Source organism: Polypterus senegalus, chromosome 1, assembly GCF_016835505.1.
Source record: "Polypterus senegalus isolate Bchr_013 chromosome 1, ASM1683550v1, whole genome shotgun sequence".
NCBI lineage: Eukaryota > Metazoa > Chordata > Cladistia > Polypteriformes > Polypteridae > Polypterus > Polypterus senegalus.
In genome coordinates this window covers 45,788,386-45,813,302 of record NC_053154.1, presented here as the reverse complement: position 1 = coordinate 45,813,302, position 24,917 = coordinate 45,788,386, and the positions used below count along the sequence as shown (strand labels likewise).

The 24,917-nt window shown below is 38.2% G+C and overlaps 1 protein-coding gene across 2 annotated transcripts in view; it reads left to right on the top strand.

Annotated features, from left to right (window-relative positions):
• Positions 1-24,917, top strand: part of si:dkey-9k7.3 (circularly permutated Ras protein 1) — a 141,345-nt gene that overhangs the window by 50,180 nt on the left and 66,248 nt on the right. For both annotated transcript variants that reach the window (XM_039748587.1, XM_039748596.1), the window contains exons 6-7: positions 730-827; positions 1,098-1,283. In XM_039748587.1, coding sequence (XP_039604521.1) covers positions 730-827; positions 1,098-1,283 — 284 coding nt within the window. The remainder of the gene's footprint in view (positions 1-729; positions 828-1,097; positions 1,284-24,917) is intronic.

Below are 24,917 nucleotides of genomic sequence, written 5' to 3'. Positions count from 1 at the left end.
CAGGGTCCTTTATGAATGCCAATGTCTGGCTGCTCTTTTTATGAAGGGATCGGGCCAGAAGGGACTGGACTTCCACAGATGGAATGGAAGTGAGGTCAGGGTATTTCTCCACTTTAGAGAAAAAGAGGTAGCAGCAGTTAAAGAAGAAGGAGTTGTGAAGAAGTGTTTCACCCCCATCCTTCCCAGGCTGTCTTACCTGATCAAAGCCAGTATGGCACTCCCACGAATTTCATGTGTAACAAGAAATAGACATGAAGCATGAGAAGGAAGAGAAATAAAAACAGCTTCATGTCATCTGGAGGAAACATTTAGGGACTCTGAAGATACAGTGTAACGTTTGAGGGTAAGTTACCAGGCTACAGTATAACTTCTCCAATGCTGTTGCTGCCTCCCTCTACCCTCTTGGAACAACAAACATTATACTTTTCTGTTAGTTGGTCTTGAATTTGCATTCCCTTCCTTTTATTAACATTACCCGTTAAGTTATTGGGGTACCCTTTCTGGTCAGTATGAGGCCTGCCACTTTGCCTTTAAAAACTTTACCATTTGAGATTGACTAAAACTCCATTGTGGTCAGGAGAAGAAAAGAGAGTGGTAAAAAAGAAAGTTCATGGTGAGGAGAGCATAAGGTAAATGGGCGTAGGTTAAATAAACTGCTTCTGCTGTTTAACAGTGTGGTTTAGTCACATGTAATAATAACGTGCTGAATCCTGTGTTCTTCTTTTTTAGGCGATGTACCAATCATCAATGACCAGCCTCTGTGCTGCACTTACTGCTCAGCGGCCTTATCACCATTCAGCACTCAGTGCCAACAGAAAGGAGATGTTGTAAGTGTGAAGTTTTCAGAAAGCTGGTGGAAAGTTTAAAACTTGGTTCAGCCAGCAGGCTGCCCATGCATCTGTTAAAGTACAAATAGTGGCCTGTGAACACACTTCACCAAGTCTTCTTGCTGCATCTTGCACTTGTGCTTATGTCTATGCAAATTCAGAGATTCATTCTCCTTAGTCCCCCTCAGCTGCCCTTAAATGTTGTACCGCTATTTATCTGTGTGTGTGTGTGTCATGTGTTCTGTAATGCTGCCTGTTCTTTTTATTCAGGTGTGGAGGTGTGACTTCTGTTACAAACATAATCAATCCAGTGGCAGAATCTGTGGCTCACCAAACACTGATGTCCATGATGTCATCTACTTATCAGAGGAAGAAGACGGGGACTACGTAAACCTAGATGACCTCCTGATTGTTTTCTGCGTGGATATCTCTGGAAGCATGTGTGTCACCACGAAGGTGAGATAGATAGACAGATAATGTACCATATGATTAAACACTGTGGTCTGTGTGTCCAGTCCCTTAGGTCAATCTGATTGGTCAGTTTGGCTTTTGTGGCGAGACAGAAGTAGAGATGGCGAGAGTGAGTCGCACAAGGAGGTACACAGGCTCCCCCTGAAAGAATTGCCTTCAAAGACGAAAAGTATAAAATCAAACTGGAAACAAGAAATCGGCGTTGAAAATAATGACAGAATCTGAGAAGCAGGCTTTATGGGAAATTGCTCAAACAGAGAAAGTGCCGATGAAGAGACATTCAGACACACGTGAATACAGAGGGAAGGCACTGAAGGTACACATAGGGGGCAAGAAATAGCAAAATTATTCTGTTACCAGTCTGTGTTAGGTACCATAGCTAGTACATTATATAGCCTCAAGAAGAAATTAAGACTTTACAGAAGTTCAATTAAAAATAGAAATATTACAGTGTAACAAACAAATACCCCCAAGCACACACAGAGACTTAAGAGGTCAGTTGCCAACTAATAACAGACTTGTAGGTAGGAGTAGGGTGGACCAGATTGTGGTCAGATCTGCCCTGTTGTGACACAGGTTTAAATTTAAAGACATTTAATATATAAATAAAACAGTTGTGTCCACAAATGGAGCATGACACAACTCTTAGAACAATACACACCATACTTTTTCATTCCCTTTCTTTTATTAACATTGTCTGTTACACCATTAGTGGGTTTCAATTTATATGGTATAGGAATTAGTGTCACTAATGTTTCAAGTCAGTCCCATACCCAAACAGTAGTAAAGTAGGTGCTCATAAATTGGTGTGGAGCTTTCCAGGGAACGTTTTTTGCCTGGATGAAGCTATCCGAGGCCATATTTACAATGTAAGAAAAACAGGTAAGTTGAATCCATTCAGTCCATGAAGCTTGTTTAGCTATTTAATGGCTATTGTTTCCCCATCTTATCCTCCAGATTGTTCTGTCTGAGCCTGGGTTGCTCCCTGGCTGAGGGGCAAATTCACGTTTTATGTCATCTTTGTTCCTTTTTGATTCTTCAGTATTTATTCATTTAATTTATGTTTATCTGCTCTTTATGCTTTAATGCCTTGTTAATGTTCCATGTATGTTTTGGGTGTTCCCACCTTCCAATCACTGCTAGGAACTGCCCTTCGACCTATAAATCTGCAGGGTCTCCCACAGTTCCTAGTAGTTCATTTCAAATATGCTTTGGAGTGTTTAATGAGTTATTGTGATTTTTCTAGTGCTTGTATTTTTTTGTATGTATATTAAATTGTGGGCAATTTTGGAAGTGGATTTGGGACTTATGTGCTTTGGAACTCTTAGTTCACAAATCTGATCTGTGACATTTATTTAAGATTGTCATGACCCTTTGTGTAAAGTATGGCTCCTTGGCTTTTGTCTGTATGCACATTCTCTTTTATTTCCACTAGGTGTCCTCGAGGATGTTATACGTTATTTTATCAGAAAATTTCTGCTGAATCTGCTATATCAATGGCTTTGATAATTTTGAAGACCTAGATTAGGTCCTGTCAGAATTATCTAAATGTATTTTTTGTTATATTTATATATAAATTAGTATTTTTATCTCTTTGCTGATGATGCAACTCTGTATTTCCATCACTTTTTGGTTCCATTGTAGCAAAGTTGAAGCTTAGATGTATCATGCAGCATCCCAAATGGGACTAAAGGAATAATTGTCTTTCCGGGAAAATATAGAAAAACAATTTTAAAGAACAAATTCAAATCATTTTGTTCAGGTGCTTCTGGTATTACTTCTTTGCTTTTGTTTTGCCTGATAAATTGGCAATTATGATTTAAAAGTATTCTTTCATAACTCCTTTAAAATACAAATAAAACCACCCATGATGTGCTCTCTTTTATGAAAAGATGTTTTTGTTGATCGCAGGTTCCCATTGTGGCTTCTCTGTTTAGGGTGTCACAAGACAAATCCATTAGTCTGGGAACACACTTGGTTGATTTTCTCTGCATGTCTTCTAGTTCTGCCATATATTGTCTTTACAATGATGTCCAAAACTGCATGCAGTGTTCAAAATGTTATTAAATTAGTACAGATCTGTAAAATGAATAAATTAATTTCTACGTGTTCAATGTTAATTTGCCGACCAGATTAAGATTAAATTTTGGAAATTTCCTCAAGTAGATTTTTGCACTTGTTTAAAATAATTTGTGCTTTTTCTCTTCTGGTTAGGTTTTTTGTCGCCATCTTTACATATTAGTATCTTCCCAGAAAGAATGTATCAATCAAGAATGAGAAAAGGGATATAATCCGTCAGATCTTATGAATAGTTTACTTGGCCACCAAAAGCTTACGCTTCTTTTCGCCAGCTCATACCCTTTCTTCCCACACCAACATTTTGCTGTTGGTCAGCCAACAAGTTGTTTTTTCAGGTGAAATGATAAACTACCATTACTTGGTAAACCTGGAGCCAGATGGCAAGAATTCTGAAGAAAGATGAAGTCATGTTTATGGTAGCAAGCAGAACTCCACAATTACACAGGCCAGACAAATCATCCATCCATCCATTCCCTTAATCTTCATTTTTGATTACAGACTCACAGGAATCAGAATTTGCCCCAGAGTCACTTGGCCCTGCCATGATCACGTTTCCTCTCTAATTTTTATTTTTTTCCTGAATGATTTTTTTGTAATAAAATGCAAGTACTGTGTTATAGTTGTTTTGAGCGTGCTACCTTCTTGTGGTGCAAGTGCTAAAGTGTTTCTAAGTAATTAGCATGCCAGTTGGTAACAAGTGTGAAATTTTCATGTTTTTTGCTTTTCCTGTACTTCATGCCTGTATACATTTAGGTGTAAACTTCAATTATGAATTAGGTTTTGGTTTGAGATTTAGTGAAAGATCAGCCAGTCTTCTCTGTAACAAACTTAATTTGGCTTCACGCACACATTTATTCTTCTGCGCCAAATTCATTCCATCTGCTATGCTGGACAGGCACAAGGCAGGAATAAACTTTGAATTTAGGAAACCAGTCCATTTCAGGGCATTCATAATCACATTAGATGAGTCACTTTTCAACCTAACCAGTATGTGTTTCAGATATGGGAAAAAAACAGAGAACCCAAGGAGAAGCTGTGTGAACACGTTGAGAAATGTGCAAACTCTGTCTTGTGCAAACAGTGTCTTGGCTCACAATTGAAACTTAGCCCCTGAAACTGTGAGGCAGCAGTGCTAACCACTGTGCTATTCGTAGGCAAAACACAGAGGTAAAAACCAAAAGCCATTAATCGTGAAGTAAAGCAAACATCTGAAAAAGAGGCTCTATGGACACTTAGTGAAGTGCGATCAAATGTCTATCATTTTTTATTTAATTGATTTAATTTGAAGCAAAAAACATTCCATAAAGTCAAGTCAAACTTAACAAACAACATTCAACCAAGAGAAAGATATAAGAGCCAACAACCAGAGCAAATTTCTAAAAGCAGCAATGAAGGAAGAGAATCCTTTCCCCCTGATATAGAAGCTTATTCTAAATTGTTATTGATTAGATTCTGCCATAGTTTAAAAAAAGTTTTGAATACATGCTCTTTTTTCCCATTTTAAATAGTACAGAACATCAGTTATCCACTGACTTGAAAGTGGTCGGCCGGGATTCTTCCAATTGAGCTAGATAAGTCTACGTGCCAATAGTGAAGTAAAGGCAATCACAGTTTGTTTGTCCTTCTCCACTTTAAGCCCATCTGGAAGTCCACAAAACACAGCTGTCAGTTGATTAGGAGGGACTGTGACACCAAGACTGTCTGATAGGCAGTGTTGTGCATGAAGCAGTTCAAAAGAGCACGTTCATTGAACAAGCTCATTTTTCTAAGAACAGTAATCTTAACGTAACGAATTTGCAAGTGAAGGACTTGAACGTGAGCTAGTTCAGTTTTATGTGACATTCTGGATCTAGTTTAGTGTCCTGATTAAATGTTTTGCAATGTAGGGGTGGAGCCGAATCCAAATACGGTATTCAGATAAGCACAAATAGTGGATTTTTATGAATATTTATTTCATAATGTTTTGCCATTTATCTGTATTCGAAAAAAATGAAGTAAAATCAAATAGGCACTGTCTGTGTCTGCCTGCTTGTGCTTAAGCTGCACCCACGCTGACACGAGCATGCGGTGAAGCTCCTCTTTTGCTTTTAGGAAAACATTGTACTTCATGAGGCTAATTAATATTTTTCCCAGTTGGACATGCAATATGTGACGTGAATTTTGACCGGCAGCGTGATAGATTAGTTCACCTACACGCTGGTTCCACAGTCACCATTTGTGTCACACAGTTGGAAATAGAGTGATTATTTATATGTATACTTGCATCTATTTAATTTCTTTTTTGACCGGGAGGATATTAGCATATATGGTTATATGTCTTTGTTGCTGGGTATAACTCAATAAAGTACACAGTAATCCCTCGCTATATCGCGCTTCGACTTTAGCGGCTTCACTCTATTGCGGATTTTAAATGTAAGCATATCTAAATATATATCACGGATTTTTCGCTGGTTCGCGGATTTCTGCGGACAATGGGTCATTTAATTTATGGTACATGCTTCCTCAGTTTGTTTGCCCAGTTGATTTCATACAAGGGACGCTATTGGTGGATGGCTTAGAAGCATCCCAATCAGAGCATGTATTACATATTAACTAAAACTCCTCAATACTATAAGATATGCTTCCCGCGCGGTGCTTGATTGTTTGCTTGTCTCTGCCTCTATCTTACCCTCTCTGACATTCTCTGCGCCTGATGGAGGGGCTGTGAGCAGAGGTGCTGTTTGCACAGAGGCTGTTTGCCTAGTGGATACGGACACTCCTCTAAGAAATGCCACTTTATCGTGGTGCTTCCACATACTTAAAAGCACAAAAGCACACGTATTGATTTTTTGATTGTTTGCTTTAATCTCGCGCTCTCTCTCTCTCTCTCTCTGACATTCTCTGTGCCTGACGGAGGGGGTGTGAGCAGAGGGGCTGTTTGCACAGAAGCTGTTTGCTTAGAAGATACTGACGCTCCTCTAAAAAATGGCGCTTTATTGCGGTGCTTCGGCAAACTTAAAAGCACACGTATTGATTTTTTGATTGTTTGCTTTTCTTTGCGAGCGCTCTCTCTCTCTCTCTCTCTGAAATTCTCTGCTCCTGATGCAGACACTCCTTTGACAAGAAGATATATTTGCATTCTTTTAATTGTGAGAAAGAACTGTCATCTCTGTCTTGTCATGGAGCACATTTTAAACTTTTGACTAAAGGGTGTTATTTCATGTCTAGAGGGCTCTAATAATGTTAACAGTGTGGGAGAGTTTATAAGGGCTTAAAATATATAAAAATAACCATACAAACATATGGTTTCTACCTCGCGGATTTTCATCGAGGAGGGATTACTGTATTTAAATAAAAAAGTCTTCATAATTATTGTATTTTATTCAAAACACGGTAATGGCCTAATATACGTAAGGCATGCAAAATTGAAAAAGTAAACTCATGGGTCATTTATTCTCATTCCTTAAAAAATACAAAATGAACTGAACACGAACTAGCTCAAAATTGATATGGTGAACTAAGAATGTGAATTTATTCATTTTAAACTGTGTAAACTGAACTTTGAGCTAGTTCTTGTGAGGTGTGAACTTGCACAAAATACCTCTTTTGAAGTATTAAGTGAAAGGTCTGTCTTAATGCTGTTCTAATTTAGCTAATGTGAGCACAGCAGTGAGCAATGTAACCACCATTGCCAGGGTGTGATGTTCAAACACAGCGTCTTGTTGGGTCCTATTGGAGATATTTTGTTTAGAGAGTGGTGGAAAATAAAGGGTCTTTCTTTAATGAATATATGATTATTATTCCCTCATGTAAATAGTGAAGTGAAATTCATACTTACATGTGCTAATCAGCATCTCCAACACCAAAGTTCAGTTTTATGTTAGATTTGTTCATTCATTCACCATAATCAAAGACAAATTAATAACAAGATAAAACCGAAATAGACAATATAATAATAAGACATCTCCAAAAGTCATATTGAAAACAAAACAAAAATCAAAACTAGAATTTCTGTCTAAATCTATAATTATTTAGATTGTTTGAGTTCAAGTCTCTCACAAGGTCTGTCGTAAAAGACAATAACATATGGACGCTGCTTAATTAAAATCAAACAAAATAAATGACAGAAATGGGTTCTTCATTACATAAGCAGCCTATGTGAATGCAGAATACCCAAACAGAAGCAAAGGGAGACAGCAAATATTCAATCACCAAGATTATGACCTCATCATAGTAATAGGACACTCAACGCAAACGAACACACACAATGGCAGCACCCATGAAAACTAAAATGACGACATCATCAACGTGATAATAAAAAATATAAACTAATGAACTTAAAAATGAATTCCATGATGATCCAAAAATAAATTAATTAACAGTGCATTACAAACACAGGTGTTGTAAATCTGTTATTTTGTGGCGTTCTTACGTCGATTTTTATTTTTAATACCGTTATGGAATTTTATCAGGTGTTTCGTTTGTGTTATCTCTGTGTCATTTTCAATGAATTCCTTGCCACAACAGCTGCCATTTTGTGATGTTTTTGTGTTGCTGTAAAGATACAGTTTTCAGATTGCTATTGTAGTGTTATACTGTATGTGTATACTGGATTCCATTTTTTATAATTTTTTCATGACTGGATTTGAATTAACTAAGTTTATGCAATGTTGACCTCTAAGCATGACCTCTTTGGTCGTGCTGCCGATTTCTTGGTAGCAACGATATAAATATGGTGGCAGTCTTCACTGTTCATTTCCCCTTAGTGTCAGTTACCATTAGGATTGTGTCCTGGTTTTTGACTTCTGTACTGTCTTTGTCTCCTGATTAACATCTTTGTCATTAGTTGGATTGCGTAAAATATGTTATTGGTGTTTGCGTATTTAAAAGTAACGTAAAAAGGTGCAATTGGTGTGATTTTATTTCCGCTTTAGACTTGAATTAAACTTCCTAATTACAGCACTTGTAGATATTCCACATATAGTGTGTCCTCCTCCTCCTTTGAGGGTTATCAAGGTGAGATTCTTATTTTGAAGTCAGCTCTTTTAATCATCTACTTTTGTGTTGTGGATTATGGGCGCCACTATTTGTTTCTCCCTTCATTAGGTCAGTATTTGCATTATTAGGGGAGGTTTCCTCAAATTTGGTGACCTCTTGATTATAACATGATGGATTAAAAAGTCATCTTGTTGAGCACTTCCTCATCCAAGTTTGTGGATTCAACACCCTTTTTGTGGAATATATTTATTTTGTAAATCTAATTACTCAACGGTCTTTTAGGGTTCTTGCACTTTGCTTGCTAGTTTTGACTTCTGTTTTTGCATTTTGCTTCTGTTTGGATGCTTGATTTCTCAGTTTCAGCCTTTTGTTTACCTTCTAACTACATCTTATCAGCAGATTCCACTCAGAAATAGTTGAACTAATCCCGTTAACATAACTGTCATGCCCTTTGATTCCTGGCTGCCTGGCTATTTTTGGATCTTCTGGTGTTGACCCCTCACTTTCCCTGACCATGTCTAAATTGGTCTTTGAACACTCACAATAATCCTCAGAAACGCATTATGTTCAATAACAGCTATGCCTGTTGCCAGTCACAGGATGCAGAAGTCAGCTGGCATATTAATTCATCTTCTTGAACCTTTATCCTAGTATTAGGTAAAGACCCCATTTTTTTGTGTATTTTTTGTATTTAGATGTCATGGAAAGGATTTTAAACCAGGGACTGAGTGTTGTGGCTTAACCAGGCTATTAACCCTAGCTGGATTTCATATTCATGTTTTATGTCATCTTTGGTTCTTTTGTATGTACAGTAGAGTCTCACTTATCCAACCTTTGCTTATCCAACATTCTGCATCATCCGACGTCCCACCGCAAAAAAAAAATGCATCAATTGGCAACAAGAACTGCAAGTTGCGAGTGTAGTCTATTTTTAGTTGCCAAGTTCTTTTTTTCAGTTAAATTTTTCTGTTTTGTTGTAAAACATGAATACAGTGGATTATGTGGCCAGCCCTCTCTGGCGTGTGTGTGTGTGCGCGCCTGTCTCTCTCTCTTGTGCGTGCGCCTGTGTGCGTGTGTCACTGGCGCACTCGCTTGTGTGTGTGTACACGTGTGTCTCTTGCATGTGTGTGTACGCGTGTGTCTCTTTCTCACATGCTTGTGTGTCTGTCTGTGTCTCTCTCTCTTGCTGCACAGGGAGTGACTGAACACGTGTGGAAATCATCGACACGCACAAACCGAAAGGGAAACTGGCTCGTTCGTATACCTAGTGTGTGGTCGTGAACAGATGCAAAAGTTTGGCGAACTTTTTGGTCATAACCCGATTTGTAAGTGCCCAGAGACGTTTGTGAACCGAGGTTCCACTGTATTCGGTTCATAATGTGTAAAATTATAACATAGTTTGACGTTTAATAGGCTTTTTCTTAACACCTCCCATTAACCGACATTTTCGCTTATCCGACGTTCTGCCGGTCCGTTTATGTCGGATAAGTGAGACTCTACTGTATTAGGTTTATTTGTATTTATTTGTGTCGGCTATGTTCCATGTGCGTTATGGGTGGGCTCTCAGGGAGTGGAGCCACCTGCCAATCTGCACCCAGAACTAACCCCCACCCTATAATTTGAAAGGTCTCCCATACTTCTTGGTGCCTCATTTTGAATGTGCTAGGGAGTTCTTGAGAGTTCATCTTTTTTCTGTGCTTGTGCTTTTTGATATCCCTGGATTTTTGAATTCACCTTGTTATTTCTTGATTGTGAATGAGTTCACCTTGGTTTGCCTTTTGTTTTTAGGCAGCTCTACTTTGCCATTGTTCTCTACAGAGCTTCACTATGTGACAAGAGTATTTTTGTGAAGAATAAACTTTTTTTTATGAAGTTTCTGTACTTGTCTTTTTATTTAGCTGGGGTTTAGCAGTATAACCCCCTCTAGTGTGCATTATTGGAAGTGCTTTTGCAACTGGTCATTGGACTCCTAGTTCATAACACTAGGTATTTTTGACTTTGACTTTGATTTTTGGACAATATTTTATGGTTTTGATGCTTGCTTTTTTGAGTCTTTCTTGGAATTTGACCCCTGCTGTTCTATTCCCACACTCATAACAACAGGTTAGCAGGGATTAAGCCAGCAAGCCAAAGGGGCACAGCCAAAAACAGAACAAAAATGAACATAGAGCCTGGGACCACTCGTTAGTCTTGTCGCCATTTGATGGCTGGTAAGTTCCAAGTCTCCCAAAAGAGTTTTGAAGTCTTTATGCCGGATTTGTAAATGGAGCCTTGTAATGAATGACTGTAATGGATGTGCAAGTGGGCTAGGGTAAGAATACAAAAGAATGAGTTAAGGTGAACCGAGGCATAGGTATTGTAACTGCGTTTTCCCAAAATTACCAAAGTTCCGCAGCTTCAACTCAAAAAATGGGACTCAACAAAAGCCTGACGCGCAGAAATGATTCCACAGACAAAATATCTTGATTTTTGAAAGTTTACTTAAGTTTTGAAGTAAAACAGTTCACACAAAAAAAAGGAAAATTAAAATAACAAAAAAGGAAAAATTAATGTTAAGAAAAGTTCAGTTCTAAGCTTAATCTTGTTACATCTCAAATCGTTACTTCTTACTTAACATTTCTGAACCATTTCAAAACGGTCAGAAAACTGTATGCTTATCCCATTCCTAAGCTTAAATGGGTCTTTCAAGTCCCTCTTTACTGGGACCTGTTCCAAACTAACTGAGCTTATTATCACACTGTTATTCAGTTATAGTAAGAAGGTTCTATCTCTTGTTAACTATAGGGGGGAAAAGACTATACCATAAGCTATGACTATGAAAGACATTAATATTCTATTCAAATTAAGCAAACATCAATATGAGTTTAACTCAAAACTTTAACTTTCTAAGATTGGCTCTTACATTTCCAGCCCCTAATTGGCTATGCAGGAGCTGAGACAATTACTATACTTTACTTCAATATGAGCCAATTACTTTTATATTAACTATTCTTTTCAGATGATCATTAGCAATAACACTGCAAACAAACATTTTAAAAATTTCATATTTCAAACATTGGCTGTTTCTTGAAGCAGGCACAGTTTATTCACAGATCTGTCCAGTGTGCTGGTTTTGGTTTGCACACAAACTGACTGCACCTTTGGCATCTGGCATTGTCTTGATGACTCGACCCATTACCCAGGAATTGCGAGGTGTAGCTTTATCTACAATTAGAACAACGTCTCCTGGTTCAAAATTTCTTCTTGGTGTAAGCCATTTTTGACGTTTTTGAAGTATTGGCAAATACTCTTTTGACCATCTTTTCCAAAACAAATCGGCCATGTACTGAATTTGTTTCCAGTGTCTTCTTTGGTATGGTTCATTTTCTGAAATGAGTTTAGGTGGTATTTCAGGTTTTGTCTTCAATAATAACAAGTGATTGGGTGTGAGTGGTTCCAAATTATTTGGATCATCTGATGTCTTCGTAAGGGGTCTGTTATTGAGTATTGATTCCACTCTACACATCATAGTAGGAAGGTTTTCATCATCGAGTGTTTGTTGGTTTAGTGTTGAATTTAAAATCTTTCTTATGCTTCTGATTTGTCTTTCCCACACTCCACCTTGGTGAAAGGCTGATGGTGGATTAAAAATCCATTTGATTTGTTCTTTTTAACACAAGTCTTTTTCTTTAGAGCTTTTAATTCTTCTGGAAATTCTTGCTGTTGACTTAGACGGATAAGCTCAGTTTCAGCTTTAACTAAGTCATCTAGAGAAATTGTACCTGGTTTTAAAGTCCTTTTATATTTTTTCATGTGTTTTGTGATTAGTGATTTTTGTTCTTTTGGATTACCTTTAGTCTGACTGGCTTCTAGTTGAAATGTTTTTCTTTCATTTCTTAAGTGCAACAGTATGTCTTTAAACTTGAGAAACCAAGCTACTGCTTTCTTCAAGTGATGCCAATCTGAAAAGTAAGTGATTAGTTTGTTGATGGGTTCGGTCGCCTCTTCTACTCTTGTCATGTTAACTGCACATATTTTAATTTCTGGATCATCTTCAAAAAGTGAATCATTCAGTTGATCTGGTCTTTTTGGCCACTCACGTTCTGACTTCAATAAGAAACTTGGACCATGTGACCATGTGGTGTTCTTGAGAAAGTTTTCTATACTCAGCCCTCTAGAAGCTTGATCAGCCGGATTAAGGACAGATGTGACATACCTCCACTGTGAAGGTTGTGAATGTTCTCTGATCACGGAGATTCTGTTTGCAACAAAGGTCTTGAATCTAGTGCTTTCATTTGAGATGTATTTTAGCACTGTGGTGCTGTCAGTCCAAAATGTAGATTCTTGTAAGGGCATTTGAAGCTCACCTTTAAGCATTTTATCCATTTTAACTGCCACAATGGCTGCTGTCAGCTCCATTCTTGGAATTGTGACCTGTTTCAATGGTGCAACTCTTGACTTGCCCATCAGGAATGAACAATGCCTTTTGCCCTCTTCATTTGTTAAAACAAGGTAAGTGACGGTGCCATATCCATCTTCACTAGCATCTGCAAAATGATGCATTTGTGCTGTCTTTATGGTTCCAAACCCAGTAGGTTTGAAGCATCTGTTCACTTTATAGTCTGTAAGTATCTTCAAATCATCCATCCATTTTTTCCATTTCTGAATGTGTTTGACTTCTACTTCTTCATCCCACCCACATTTCTCTTTACATAAGTCTCTTAGAATAAGCTTTGCTGGCAGTAACGCAGGTGCTAAAAAAACCAAGTGGATCATAAACTGAGCTAACAACAGACAGGATACCATGCCTTGTAGCGGGCTTGTTTTGCAACTTAATCTGAAATTTGAAACTGTCCATTTCTGTGCACCACTGGATGCCCAGGGCACGCTCTGTGGGAAGGAGACTGTGGCTCAAATCTAAGTCCTTTTGTTCATGAGCTCTGTCTTCTTCAGGTATGGACAATAAAACTGCTCTGTTGTTACTCACCCACTTAGTCAAATGGAATCCCCCTTTGAGGCACAGAGCTTGGAGGTCCTTTGCCAGCTTTATTGCTTGTTCTTCTGTTGTCACTGACCTTAAACAGTCATCCACGTAGAAGTTGTTGAGAACGGTGTTAACAGCTTCCTCAGGAAATGTATCTCTGGCATCTTCGGCTGTTCTACGCAAAGCATAAGAAGCACAACTGGGTGAAGAAGTAGCACCAAAAAGATGTACTGTCATTTTGAATTCTTCTAGGTCTTTACTTAGATTACCTTCAGGCCACCATAGAAAATGTAAAAGATCTGTGTCTTTGTCTGGTATCTTAACTTGGTAGAACATTGACTTAATGTCCGCCATTAAGGCTACTGGCTCCTTTCTGAATCTTGTAAGTACGCCAATGAGTGTGTTAGTTAGGTCAGGGCCCTTTAATAATTGTTCATTAAGTGAAATCCCCTGGTAGGTGGCTGTGCAAAGAGTACACGAATCTTATTTTTCTTTGGATGATACACACCGTAATGTGGGATGTACCACACTCTGCCTTCATTGCAATTCAGCCTTTTTTTGGGTACTTTAACAGCATAGCCACTGTCTATAATGTCTTTCATGAAGGCTTTATAGTCTTTGTGGAAACCTGAATTTTTGCTCAATTTTCTTTTGAGTCCAATAGCACGCTGTTCAGCAATGCAGCGTTTATTCGGCGTTTTAAGTGATTCATCCTTCAAAGGCAAATTTAAACAATAGTGGCCACCTACCAGTCTTGCAGATTCTGAAGCAATGCGCATGAACTCTTTTTCTTCACAGCTGCGCTCTGGAAAATCTGTGTTATACTGTTGCAGCAGCATATCTTCAATTTCTGTTATTGAGACACGATTGATTGAATGTTTAGGTGTCTTACCACTTTGTTTTGCGAGGTCGTCTATCTCTTTGTATGGTCCACCAACTACCCATCCAAGTGCAGTCTTCATAGCGTGAGGTCCACCTCTTTGGCTAGGTATGATTCTTGACTGCTTGAAGATTTCTGGATAGTTGATTCCTATTAAAAGATCAACTTCAGAGTCAATACGAGATAGATGTACCTCCTTAAGATATGCCCACTTATCGATATCTTCTTGTAGTGGAATGCTTTCTCTGTTCACTGGAATGGAGACCTGTGTGAAGACCGTTGGCAAATCAATATATTCAACACTATCTATCTATCTATCTATCTATCATTGAGACCACAGACTTGTAAATTTGATAAAACAGAACATTGGGTTAGCATTTTTGAATCATCACCGTAATTACTCATAGTTTTGAAGAATACTTGCGTCCTTTTCCCTTGAAGGATCAGTTGCCTCTGGAGCCTTTCAGTGCAAATTGTTACTGTACTGCCGAGGTCTATAAAGGCGTATGTTTCTACATACCTTTCACTTTTCTTGGATTTTACCTTAACAGGAACTACTTGCAGAGCACATTCTTCTCCCTGGTCCCTGTAAAGGTACAAGTTCCAGTCTTGGTTTCTGTTTCAGTAGATGTTGCCACACTAGCCGTAGCTTTAAATACTGCTCCACTGTCCCCTTGAATGTGCAGGATATCTGGGTGCTGTAAGGAACATGTCTGACATTTCATTCTCTCTTTACAGTTCTTACTTAGATGACCCTGTTTGAGACAGCGAAAACATAAACCTTTAGATTTTAAAAAGTCTATTCTTTCTTTATGTGGCAATTCTTTGATTTTTTTACATTCGGCGAGAATATGCTGGTCACTGCAAAATGCACAAGGTTTTTTAAATGCACATGTATTTTTGACAGAGATTCCTTGAGTCTCCTTTTCGGCTTCATCAGAAATATTGGTGGTGAAAATACTTCCTGATCTCTGTCCGTACTTCTGAGGAGACCTACTTTTGTCAGTTTTTTCTTTTTTCTCTATACAAGTATAGTCTTGTGAAACGGCACTATGTACAGGGTCTAAAAGCATTTCAGCTTCGTTACGCAAAAAAACAATTAGTTCAGGTATGCCAGGTCTTGTTTTATTTTCTCGAAGCCTGAAAGCATATCTCATCCATTCGTTTCTTAGAGAAAATGGAAGTTTCCCAAGTACTGCACGCACATTATGACTGTTATTGAATTCTCCACCGTTCCCTGAATCATTCATAGTATTCATGCAGATTGAGAGGAAGTTAGAATAATCTCTCAGAGCCTCTCCATCGTTTTGCTTAATCTGCGGCCATTTTAATGCTTTATTGACATATGCGTCTGCTACGAATAACTCATTGCCATAATATCTTTCAAGCAACCTTCTGGCTTCTAAATACCCTGCATCTGGTAACATTCGTGAACAGCCTTTAATCATTTCTTGAGGAGAACCTCTGGTGTACTGGATCAGATAATCTAATTTATCTTGAGGGTTTTGTAGCACATCCCCAACTGCATTATCAAAGGCCCTAATAAAATCTGCATAAGCCAATGGGTCTCCTGAGAATAAAGGGACCTGCCTAAGAGGTACTTCACCACGCGGAGCTGGGGGTGCTGGAGCGGGTGTTATACTTTGATCAGTTAACGATTTAGCCATTTCGGTGATTGCCTTACTACATTCGAGTTGGCTCCTTTGACATTCAGCTTGATTCTGCGCTAATAAATCCATAAGACCGTGTCCGTATAATTGTGGCAGTGCTGAGGTAGTTAGTGACCGTATTTGCCTTTCAGACTCTAGTTCATCTAACCTTTGTAGGATTCTATCAAGTGTCGATTGTTCTATCAACACTGCTGTAGAAGATGACGATGCGGCTGCGGTTTTCTGGGCTAAAGAATCAAGTTTAATATCAAGGGCATGCTTTAACTGAGATGTCTTTCGTGTTTTTGACTTTGAACGAACCCGTTCTTGTAATTGCATCTCTTCGAATTGATTAACTAGTTGTTCATCAGCTTTACGTGCTAACAGTCTATTTGCGTCTTTCAGCCATGCCGTTGTAGCGACAGCAAATTCATTCCATTTCTTAGAGCTTTCCGCGAATGTCATTTTCTGTTTCTTAATCCCTCCTTTTTTACTTAACTGGGATAGAAGCCTTTTATGTAGATCCTCTATCTCACTGTGCGTCTCACAATAGATTCCAAGCTTTTGCGCTACTTCTATAAGATTTTCTTTAGTATCTTTAAGGCTGTCGATTTCAGTCATAAGGACGGAAAGCTGATCTTTCCTTCTACTTATATGATCTTTAAGATCTCCAATTACATTCTCTGGCTTTGAGTCCGTACTCAAATCACTCCCGACTTCACTTGAGCTATGCTTAGACGTTGCCATGACAGCAGCTCGAGTAACTTGACAGCACGTTTCCTGACAGCAACAAATGTCACAATCGAACACTGACAACAGACGACTTCCTTACAGCGAGGCTTCCATGACTCCGTCAAAAGCACAACCGATCATCCACAATGTCTTTTACAATATCACAGTCTCGCAAATCTTCTCAAGGTACGGCGACCTTGCCTTCATTTACGATCATACGAAGGTAGTAGATAAGAGCACAGTACCTTCTGAATGATTCAGTTCTTTTTCTTCATTGACGAGTTTTGGAGCAGAAGTGTCCTCCGTTCCGATGGTAGATTCCAATTCACGTTCAAAGCCTTCAGATGGCAAAGTTTTCTGACGATTGATGTAACTGCGTTTTCCCAAAATTACCAAAGTTCCGCAGCTTCAACTCAAAAAATGGGATTCAAGAAAAGCCTGACGCGCAGAAATGATTCCACCGACAAAATATCTTGATTTTTGAAGGTTTAGTTAAGTTTTGAAGTAAAACAGTTCACACAAAAAAAAGGAAAATTAAAATAACAAAAAAGGAAAAATTAATGTTAAGAAAAGTTCAGTTCTAAGCTTAATCTTGTTACATCTCAAATCGTTACTTCTTACTTAACATTTCTGAACCATTTCAAAACGGTCAGAAAACTGTATGCTTATTCAATTTCTAAGCTGAAAATGGATCTTTCAAGTCCCTCTTTAATGGGACCTGTTCCAAACTAACTGAGCTTATTATCACACTGTTATTCAGTTATAGTAAGAAGGTTCTATCTCTTGTTAACTATAGGGGGGAAAGACTATACCATAAGCTATGACTATGAAAGACATTAATATTCTATTCAAATTAAGCAAACATCAATATGAGTTTAACTCAAAACTTTAACTTTGTAAGATTGGCTCTTACAGGTATTACAATTAGAGAGAGCAAGAAATGCGAAAAAGCTGAACTCTTATCTGGAATTGTGAGGCAGCTGCTCCTGCTAAACTACCAATTATCAACATTCAATAGGAGACCCCACTACAAGTTATCTGTTACATGTTTTTCTGCATTTTTCCAGTCCCCACAAAGAGGTACAAGGATTGCTGTACAACTTGATACTCTTAAAGGCCCACCATTCTGTTATTTGTAGGGTCAGCTTTGCAGACCAGAATATTAAAATCTGCTCTCTTTCACTATTTCCTATGAAGCGGTCACTTTGAATGACTGGACATTTCTACTCGTAACACACTTGTGTGAATCAGTGTGCTGCCTCTGCCCCCCTATACAGACCCAGATGTATTCTGTTCATCATTCAAATCAAACTCACCTGCCCACTGCTTTTGAGCATCGGTATTCAGAATAAGGCTAGGTTTGGGGGGGGCTGCAATACTAAAAAAAACTTTATTGAGCAACAATGACTATTATACCAGAAGCAAACCTCCCTGGTTAAGTGAGGGCCCAAATTCTTAAAGGACCGAATGTGTCCACAAATGCAAATATTACTTAGACAAGCCAAATATTTTCATTCTGCTGTCATCCCCTTACATGAATTGTGTAGGCCTCTTGCCCTTCTCTCCACTTTTTTATGACATATTCCTCATTAATTTTAATCTTAGTGAGTGCTTCTCCACAGAGGGCCTCTTTCACTGATGTTCTGCGGCCCTTACAAAGCTCTTTCTGAAAGCGTGTAAAATAACTTGTACTAAGCAGCTACATGTCAGTGATGTCTAAGACACCCACTCCGGCTTGGAATTACCTACATGAAAGACAAAACTTGAGCTGAGCGGAGAAAAAAGAACAGGCAAGGCAGCAGTCTTGGCAAGACAGTGGGACAAATGAAGTTCTATCTATCTATCTATCTATCTATCTATCTATCTATCTATCTATCTATCTATCTATCTATCTATCTATCTATCTATCTATCTATCTATCTATCATATAGTGCATGTCCTATCTATCTATCTATCTATCTATCTATCTATCTATCTATCTATCTATCTATCTATCTATCTATCTATCTATCTATCTATCTATCTATCTATCATTATGTCTGTCTGTCTGTCTATCTAGCTGCACTCAGTTGCGGGTGCACCAACACATGGCTGTCTGTTTTGTCGAGTTTGTATGTTCTTTAGGTCTTATCCTGTGTGTGTAAATGTTTGATGTGTATGCATATATGTTAGCGTGTCCTGCTGTATATCGATGTTGACCCCATGATACATTGCCTCTTTTTTCAGTTTTTGAACAAGTCATGCAGGTAATGCAGGTGCTGCATGTGTGTGTCTGTTTGAATGGCGTACTTCTATGTGTATATTTACAACTCATTTGTGATGTGTCACCAAAAATACTTAAATGTCACTTTAAGGCTGTAGCTTTTGCTTTTCCTGATAGTTCTGGACCTTGAATTGCATGTGATATGCTGTTTGTGCCATAGGGGAGACACGGTAGTGCTGTGGTTCAAATTCCAGTGTTGGCACTGCCTTGTGTAGTGTTTGCATGTTCTACATTCGTAGTTTGTACATGCAAGAACGTGTCATGTCATTTAATTAGGAATCCTAAATTGTCCCTGTGTGACAGCGGGCTCAGCCTTGTCCTAGCTCCACATCCATGGTTTGACCCCTGCAATATTTTCTGGAATTGGCACCAACTTCATGTCACTAAATAGTTGGGCTGGAAAATAAGTGGACATGATCTGATATATGAGGGTGAATCAAAAAGTAAAGGCAATACAACATTTCCGCTGTGGATTGTGGGTAGTTTGAACACACATGGTGCAACACTCTGCCATTAGTTTAGTGGAAATCAAAGTCAAATAAATGTGAACACTCCACTACGGGATCGCCCCACTGTTGAACAATGTGCCACAGGGAGATTTCTTTGGGCAGAGGGAGTGAAACCCGCTGAAATGCTAACTTCAACTAGACAAACGGCAGAGTGTTTCGCTGTGTGTATTCTAACAACATAACATAAGCTATCTTAAATGTGTTGTATTGTGTCTGCTTTTCTGTTGCATTTTCAAAATTGCCTTTACTTTTTAATAGACCCTCGTATTTGGCTGAATGTTTGGCCATTTGGAGTTTTTTTTTTTGTTGTTTTTTCTGTCCTCCCCGGCCATCAGACCTTACTTTTATCCATCCATTATCCAACCCACTACCTCCTAACTACAGGGTCACAGGGGTCTGCTGGAGCCAATCCCAGCCAACACAGGGCACAAGGCAGGAAACAAACCCCGGGCAGGGTGCCAGCCAACCACAGACCTTACTTTTATTCTATGTTAATTAGTATTGCCTAATTTTATTTTTATATTTTGTCTTTTTTCTCTTTCTTCATCCTGTAAAGCAGGAAAATGTGCTATATAAATAAATGATGTTGTTGTTGAATGTGTGTTGTTTAAATGTTGTAAAATTATAAGTAACAATTTACATTGCAGGGGAATTCTGAGCCCCCTCAGAAAGAATTAAAAAACTAGCATCAAATAACAAAACAAAATACACATACTTTATGCAAAGAATACTGCAAACACATAGTATACACAATGTTAATTAGAAAATTAGGTACAAATCATAAAAAACAAAAACAACACACACAAAGGTGAATGTGAAATTGCATTCATATACAAATTTGCACAAGTTCATGCATTTATTTTAAACAAGTGTAAATTTGCACATCCGTTTTATAAACAGTATGCCATTATAAACTGTGGATGTACAAAATTCAAGCTTGTTGTGCCTGTGATGGCAAAAAGGCAACAGTTCAAAACACAGATGAAAAGAAAAGGCGAAGTCATAAACAAGCAAAAGGTTACAAGGCATTTAAAAGTACGAAATTGCAAAATAAAATTGGAAAACGTCCTATTATCAACTAGAACGTTAATCCCTAACTTTTATAACACACTGACAGCAAGTTGTTTTTATCCACAAACTTGGACATCAGGGATAATATCAACTCAGGTGCCGAGTTCGGGCAAAAGGAGGCCATAGCTCCCCAGCTGAACTTTTCCATCATTTCATTTCTGGTTTAAAAACATTTTTTAAACACCTTCGATAACCTAATTTGCACCCTAAAACACAGTGACACTTCGTTATTGGTCATATACCAGTGGTGACTTCCAATACATAGCTAAAGTGACATGTAAGCATTCATCTGTACTAAAACGTTATAAGTGGGAACAAACACAACAACCGTTGTAGTTTTTAAACAATCTTTTTCTCAGCATTTCCTTAGCCATTATGTAAAAAAGTACATTAAAGTACACTAGATGTGATTTTCTTTCCGCTTTGAATCTGTATTGTTTATTCAGGAAGTGAAATGAGCATCCTAATTACTGTGGTTGTAGATATTCCACATATAGTGCATTCCTCTTGCATTAACACTTATAAACACACATAGGTGCGTGTTAAGGGAAATTCTATCATACTATCATATTATATTTTTTTATTTAAGCAGGGTTTATTAATATGATAATGAAATATCGATCAATTAAATAGAAAAATCAGATCAATGTTTTACTACCAAACTTTAGAAACAAGTATTTGTTGTTACCTCACTGTTTAAAAGTAAATGCCTCCTCACTTGGATAATAACAATAGCTCACTTTTACCTAAAATGTCCAAATTTCAGAAGCCCTTTGTGGAAGACGAATGTTCTCTTCGTTCCCTTGTACTAATTCATGTCTGAGAAGTAAGCTTTACAAAACCATGTAATAGCATGCTTTGTTTTAGCAAACAGAAAAATATTTGTGCAAAGGACTCAAGGTCTGAGCATTCCACACATGAATCTGAACGCCATAACAACAGGGGCCAAGAAATCAAGTTGCACAAGGGGTGTTGAAGGGGCTCAAGGTTTGTGTATAATAAATGTGTTGACTGTTACATTTTATAATGATATTAAATTACGCATTCTAGGGGTATAAAACTGGACCCCACCCAACAGACGGGGTTCAGAAGAGCCCTGACGCTGTCATGTATATTTGATTGTCTGCTTTTCTGAAACTCTTCTCACCGTGACTCTGAAAAATAAAGCTGCTTTATAACCACACCTGCTGTCGGGTTTGAGTTTTCGTCCACACCTTCTACAAATTTTTTTTTCCTCACACCAGCCTAAGAAGACATGCTGCCATCTTAAATAGTGATGACGTGATGATATTGTATATTGTAACACTGCAACAACATGGCCATGGAAATAATGTAAAATCTCGAAAGAGAGAGTGACTGTATCAGCAAAACAATATCACAAATTAATAACATTCTCTAAAACTAATACAAAGCTATCAAATATATAATAATTAAATACTGCATAGTTCAATACCACATGCTCCAACGACCAAGTGCTTATATAAATCTATACTTTAATGTTCTGCGTATGTAAGCCTCACTTGCCTTTTTATGTTATGAATTTCTTTTTTGTGCATAAGTAAGCTCAAGCACATTGACAATTTAAATTTGGTTTAACAACTGAATTATGGAAGATTACAAAACCTTGCAGCAGTTGGTTAAAATGACCGATTTCACCACCAGCCTCATCTACACAGGATGGTGACAACAAGAGATGCCAGAGGAATGTCATTTCCATGGTGACAGACCCCTCAAATTGATTGAAAAGTACATCTACTGAAAGGGACAGTGAGAAAAAGAACCAGAAGATGATAAAAAAACTGAGCATTATGATTTTAAAATTTATTTTCATATTTCTTTGAACTGTTTTCAATGCTCTGACTCCCATTAGTAATATTTTAAGGTGCTGAACCAATTTTTTGTTCTGTTTTACTGTTTGCATGTTATGATTACATTTTTGTTTAATTTTTGTAACTCGTCATCAGCACTATTTTGTCAATTTTTAATCTATTGTAGCATTATGAATAGGGTTAAACCTTTCAGCTCTTACAGCAAGCCGGTAACAATAATATTCTCTTTGTGTAATGCATTGTCTCTTGCCCGTATGATTTTGCTTCTTTAACTCTGTTCCCAATCCCTCTTCCCCATCTGGAAATAGTAAAGGGTAGGTCATTGGATCTAAATTTAGGTTGAAGATATTTATTCTTTTGGTCGCAGCGTGATCATTTTCGTGTTGGTCTAGTATAGATCAGTAAATCTCTTTTAAATGGTGGTTCTCCATCTTAATTAGCAAATATTATGGCAAATTTCATTAGCAGTAGCATTGTTATATCTTCAAGGATCTTTCTTTCGATTCTGTCTAATTGAAATTACAACATTTGTCAGGGGTTGTCCTGTTCTTTGAGACTCTCTAACGGCTTCTCTTTTAACTTCAAAGAGCATTTTATATGCCTCTGCATAGGGATTTTTTGACGTAATCTTAGCCAATTCAGTCATCACAGTTTCATCACAGTTCAGGTTTTCAGGCGACGATAACCGTTGTTTTGTTGCTTCCTCTATGTCCAGTATATATAATTGTTCATATTTCCTTTGTTCACCCTCAGCAGGATGCAGTGTTCTAGTTCTTTATATAAATTTGTCCATGGATTCTAAAGCAGTATGGACCAATTCATGGTGGTTTTACAATATTGGCACCCATGGATGCAAACGCGAATGAACTAATAATGGATTGTACATTTTCTATAGGGCGGCACGATGGCGCAGTGGTAGCACTGCTGCCTCACAGTTAGGGGACCCAGGTTCGCTTCCCGGGTTCTCCCTGCTTGGAGTTTGCTTGTTCTCCCCGTGTCTGTGTGGGTTTCCTCCGGGTGTTCCAGTTTCCTCCCACAGTCCAAAGACATGCAGGTTAGGTGGATTGGCGATGCTAAATTGGTGTGCGTGTGTGTCCTGTGGTGGGTTCGCACCCTGCCCAGGATTGGTTCCTGCCTTGTGCCTTGGGATTGGCTCCAGCAGACCCCCATGACCCTGTGTTCAAATTCAGCTGGTTGGAAAATGGATGGATATTATTTCCATAAAATGTTTAGAACTTCTTTCTTTTCCTGTCATCAGATCGTACAAATATTTTGGATAGCGTATTTTAGTATGTTCACTAATACTCACATTTTCATATACTTTTTGCTCATTCATTTCACAAATTGCAAAATCAGTGTGTTCTATCGAAATCTTTCCCATTTTGCAACACTTAGGGAACTCCATTCGGGCAGATGTCTCAGCCTGAAAATGTAAGGCGTTGCATTTACTACAAACTTTATTCATTGCACCACAGGAATGTTGAAGTATCTCATTTTCGTTGCCTAATGCAGATTGAGCAAATTGTTGAATGGAGTGCATTCGGTTAATATTTTCAAGAGTTCTTCTACTCTGGCGTCTTTCTTGAGTATCCATTATGGTCTCATTTTGTCGTAAGCTGTGCCTAATTGTCGCGTTTTGTCTTAAACGATATACTCTCTGGTCATAACTCTCGTTTGTTCTAGCTATACTCATGCGATCAGTATGTCTTTGTCACCGCTGGATGGCACTGTGCTCTGTCTCATTTTCCTTTGCAATTCTGGTACGTTTTACCACTAATTGCCAACATCGATTAGCCTCTTTCTCAATCTCATTTGCTCTTTCGCTCAGTGTCGGCCCATCTTCTTTGTATGGTCTGTTCTTTGCTCTCAATTGCTCAAGCAATTCTCTTTCATTCTGCGTCAGCCTGTCATAAATGCTAAGTGCGCTCTACATAGTTTTCATACTCTTTCGTTTGCTGCAAGGTTGATGCACTTGCTACTTCCTTTTTTCTCCACTCTAGCAGCCCGCTTCTTCTCTTCTTTCGTCAGCATCTTTCCACATTTAAACTGATCACGCTAGTGTTTGTCATGCAATTGCTTAGTACGTTTTCTTTAATTGTCCACTTAAGCTGGCACTTAAGTCTTCAGCCTGCCTCAAGAATGACTAAAGATATGAAAAGGTAGGGGAAGTGACGGCAATGATGGTAGGAATGAGAATGGCGCCCGTACACATATGCCGCACAGCTGCCCTGTTGGCCGCTGCAGAGAGTTGATTCTACAATAAAATAAAATACAAATAGGAATAACCTTGGAATCATCACCCCGAAAGCAGATCTTTTGTCAGCATATTTTCGCGTTTAAACTGATTAAGTCAGTGTTTGTGTTGCAGTTACTTAGTAAGTTTACTTTAATTGTTCACAATTGCCGGAAGTTGATTCTACAATAAAATAAAAATCGTAGGTCAATCTTTACCCCAAAAGCAGATAGTAGATGTCACATAGTATATGTGTACCACATTTCAGGTCAATAGGTCAAACAGTTTGCAAGCTACAGGTGATTTAAAATCCTGGACAGACAAACAAACAGCCACGGTAGCGTATTATATAGAAAGATACCTGCTTCATTATGATAGCACAGTAATAACTGTATAATGCAGGTGTTAAAATATTTCTGCATTTTCCTGCAACA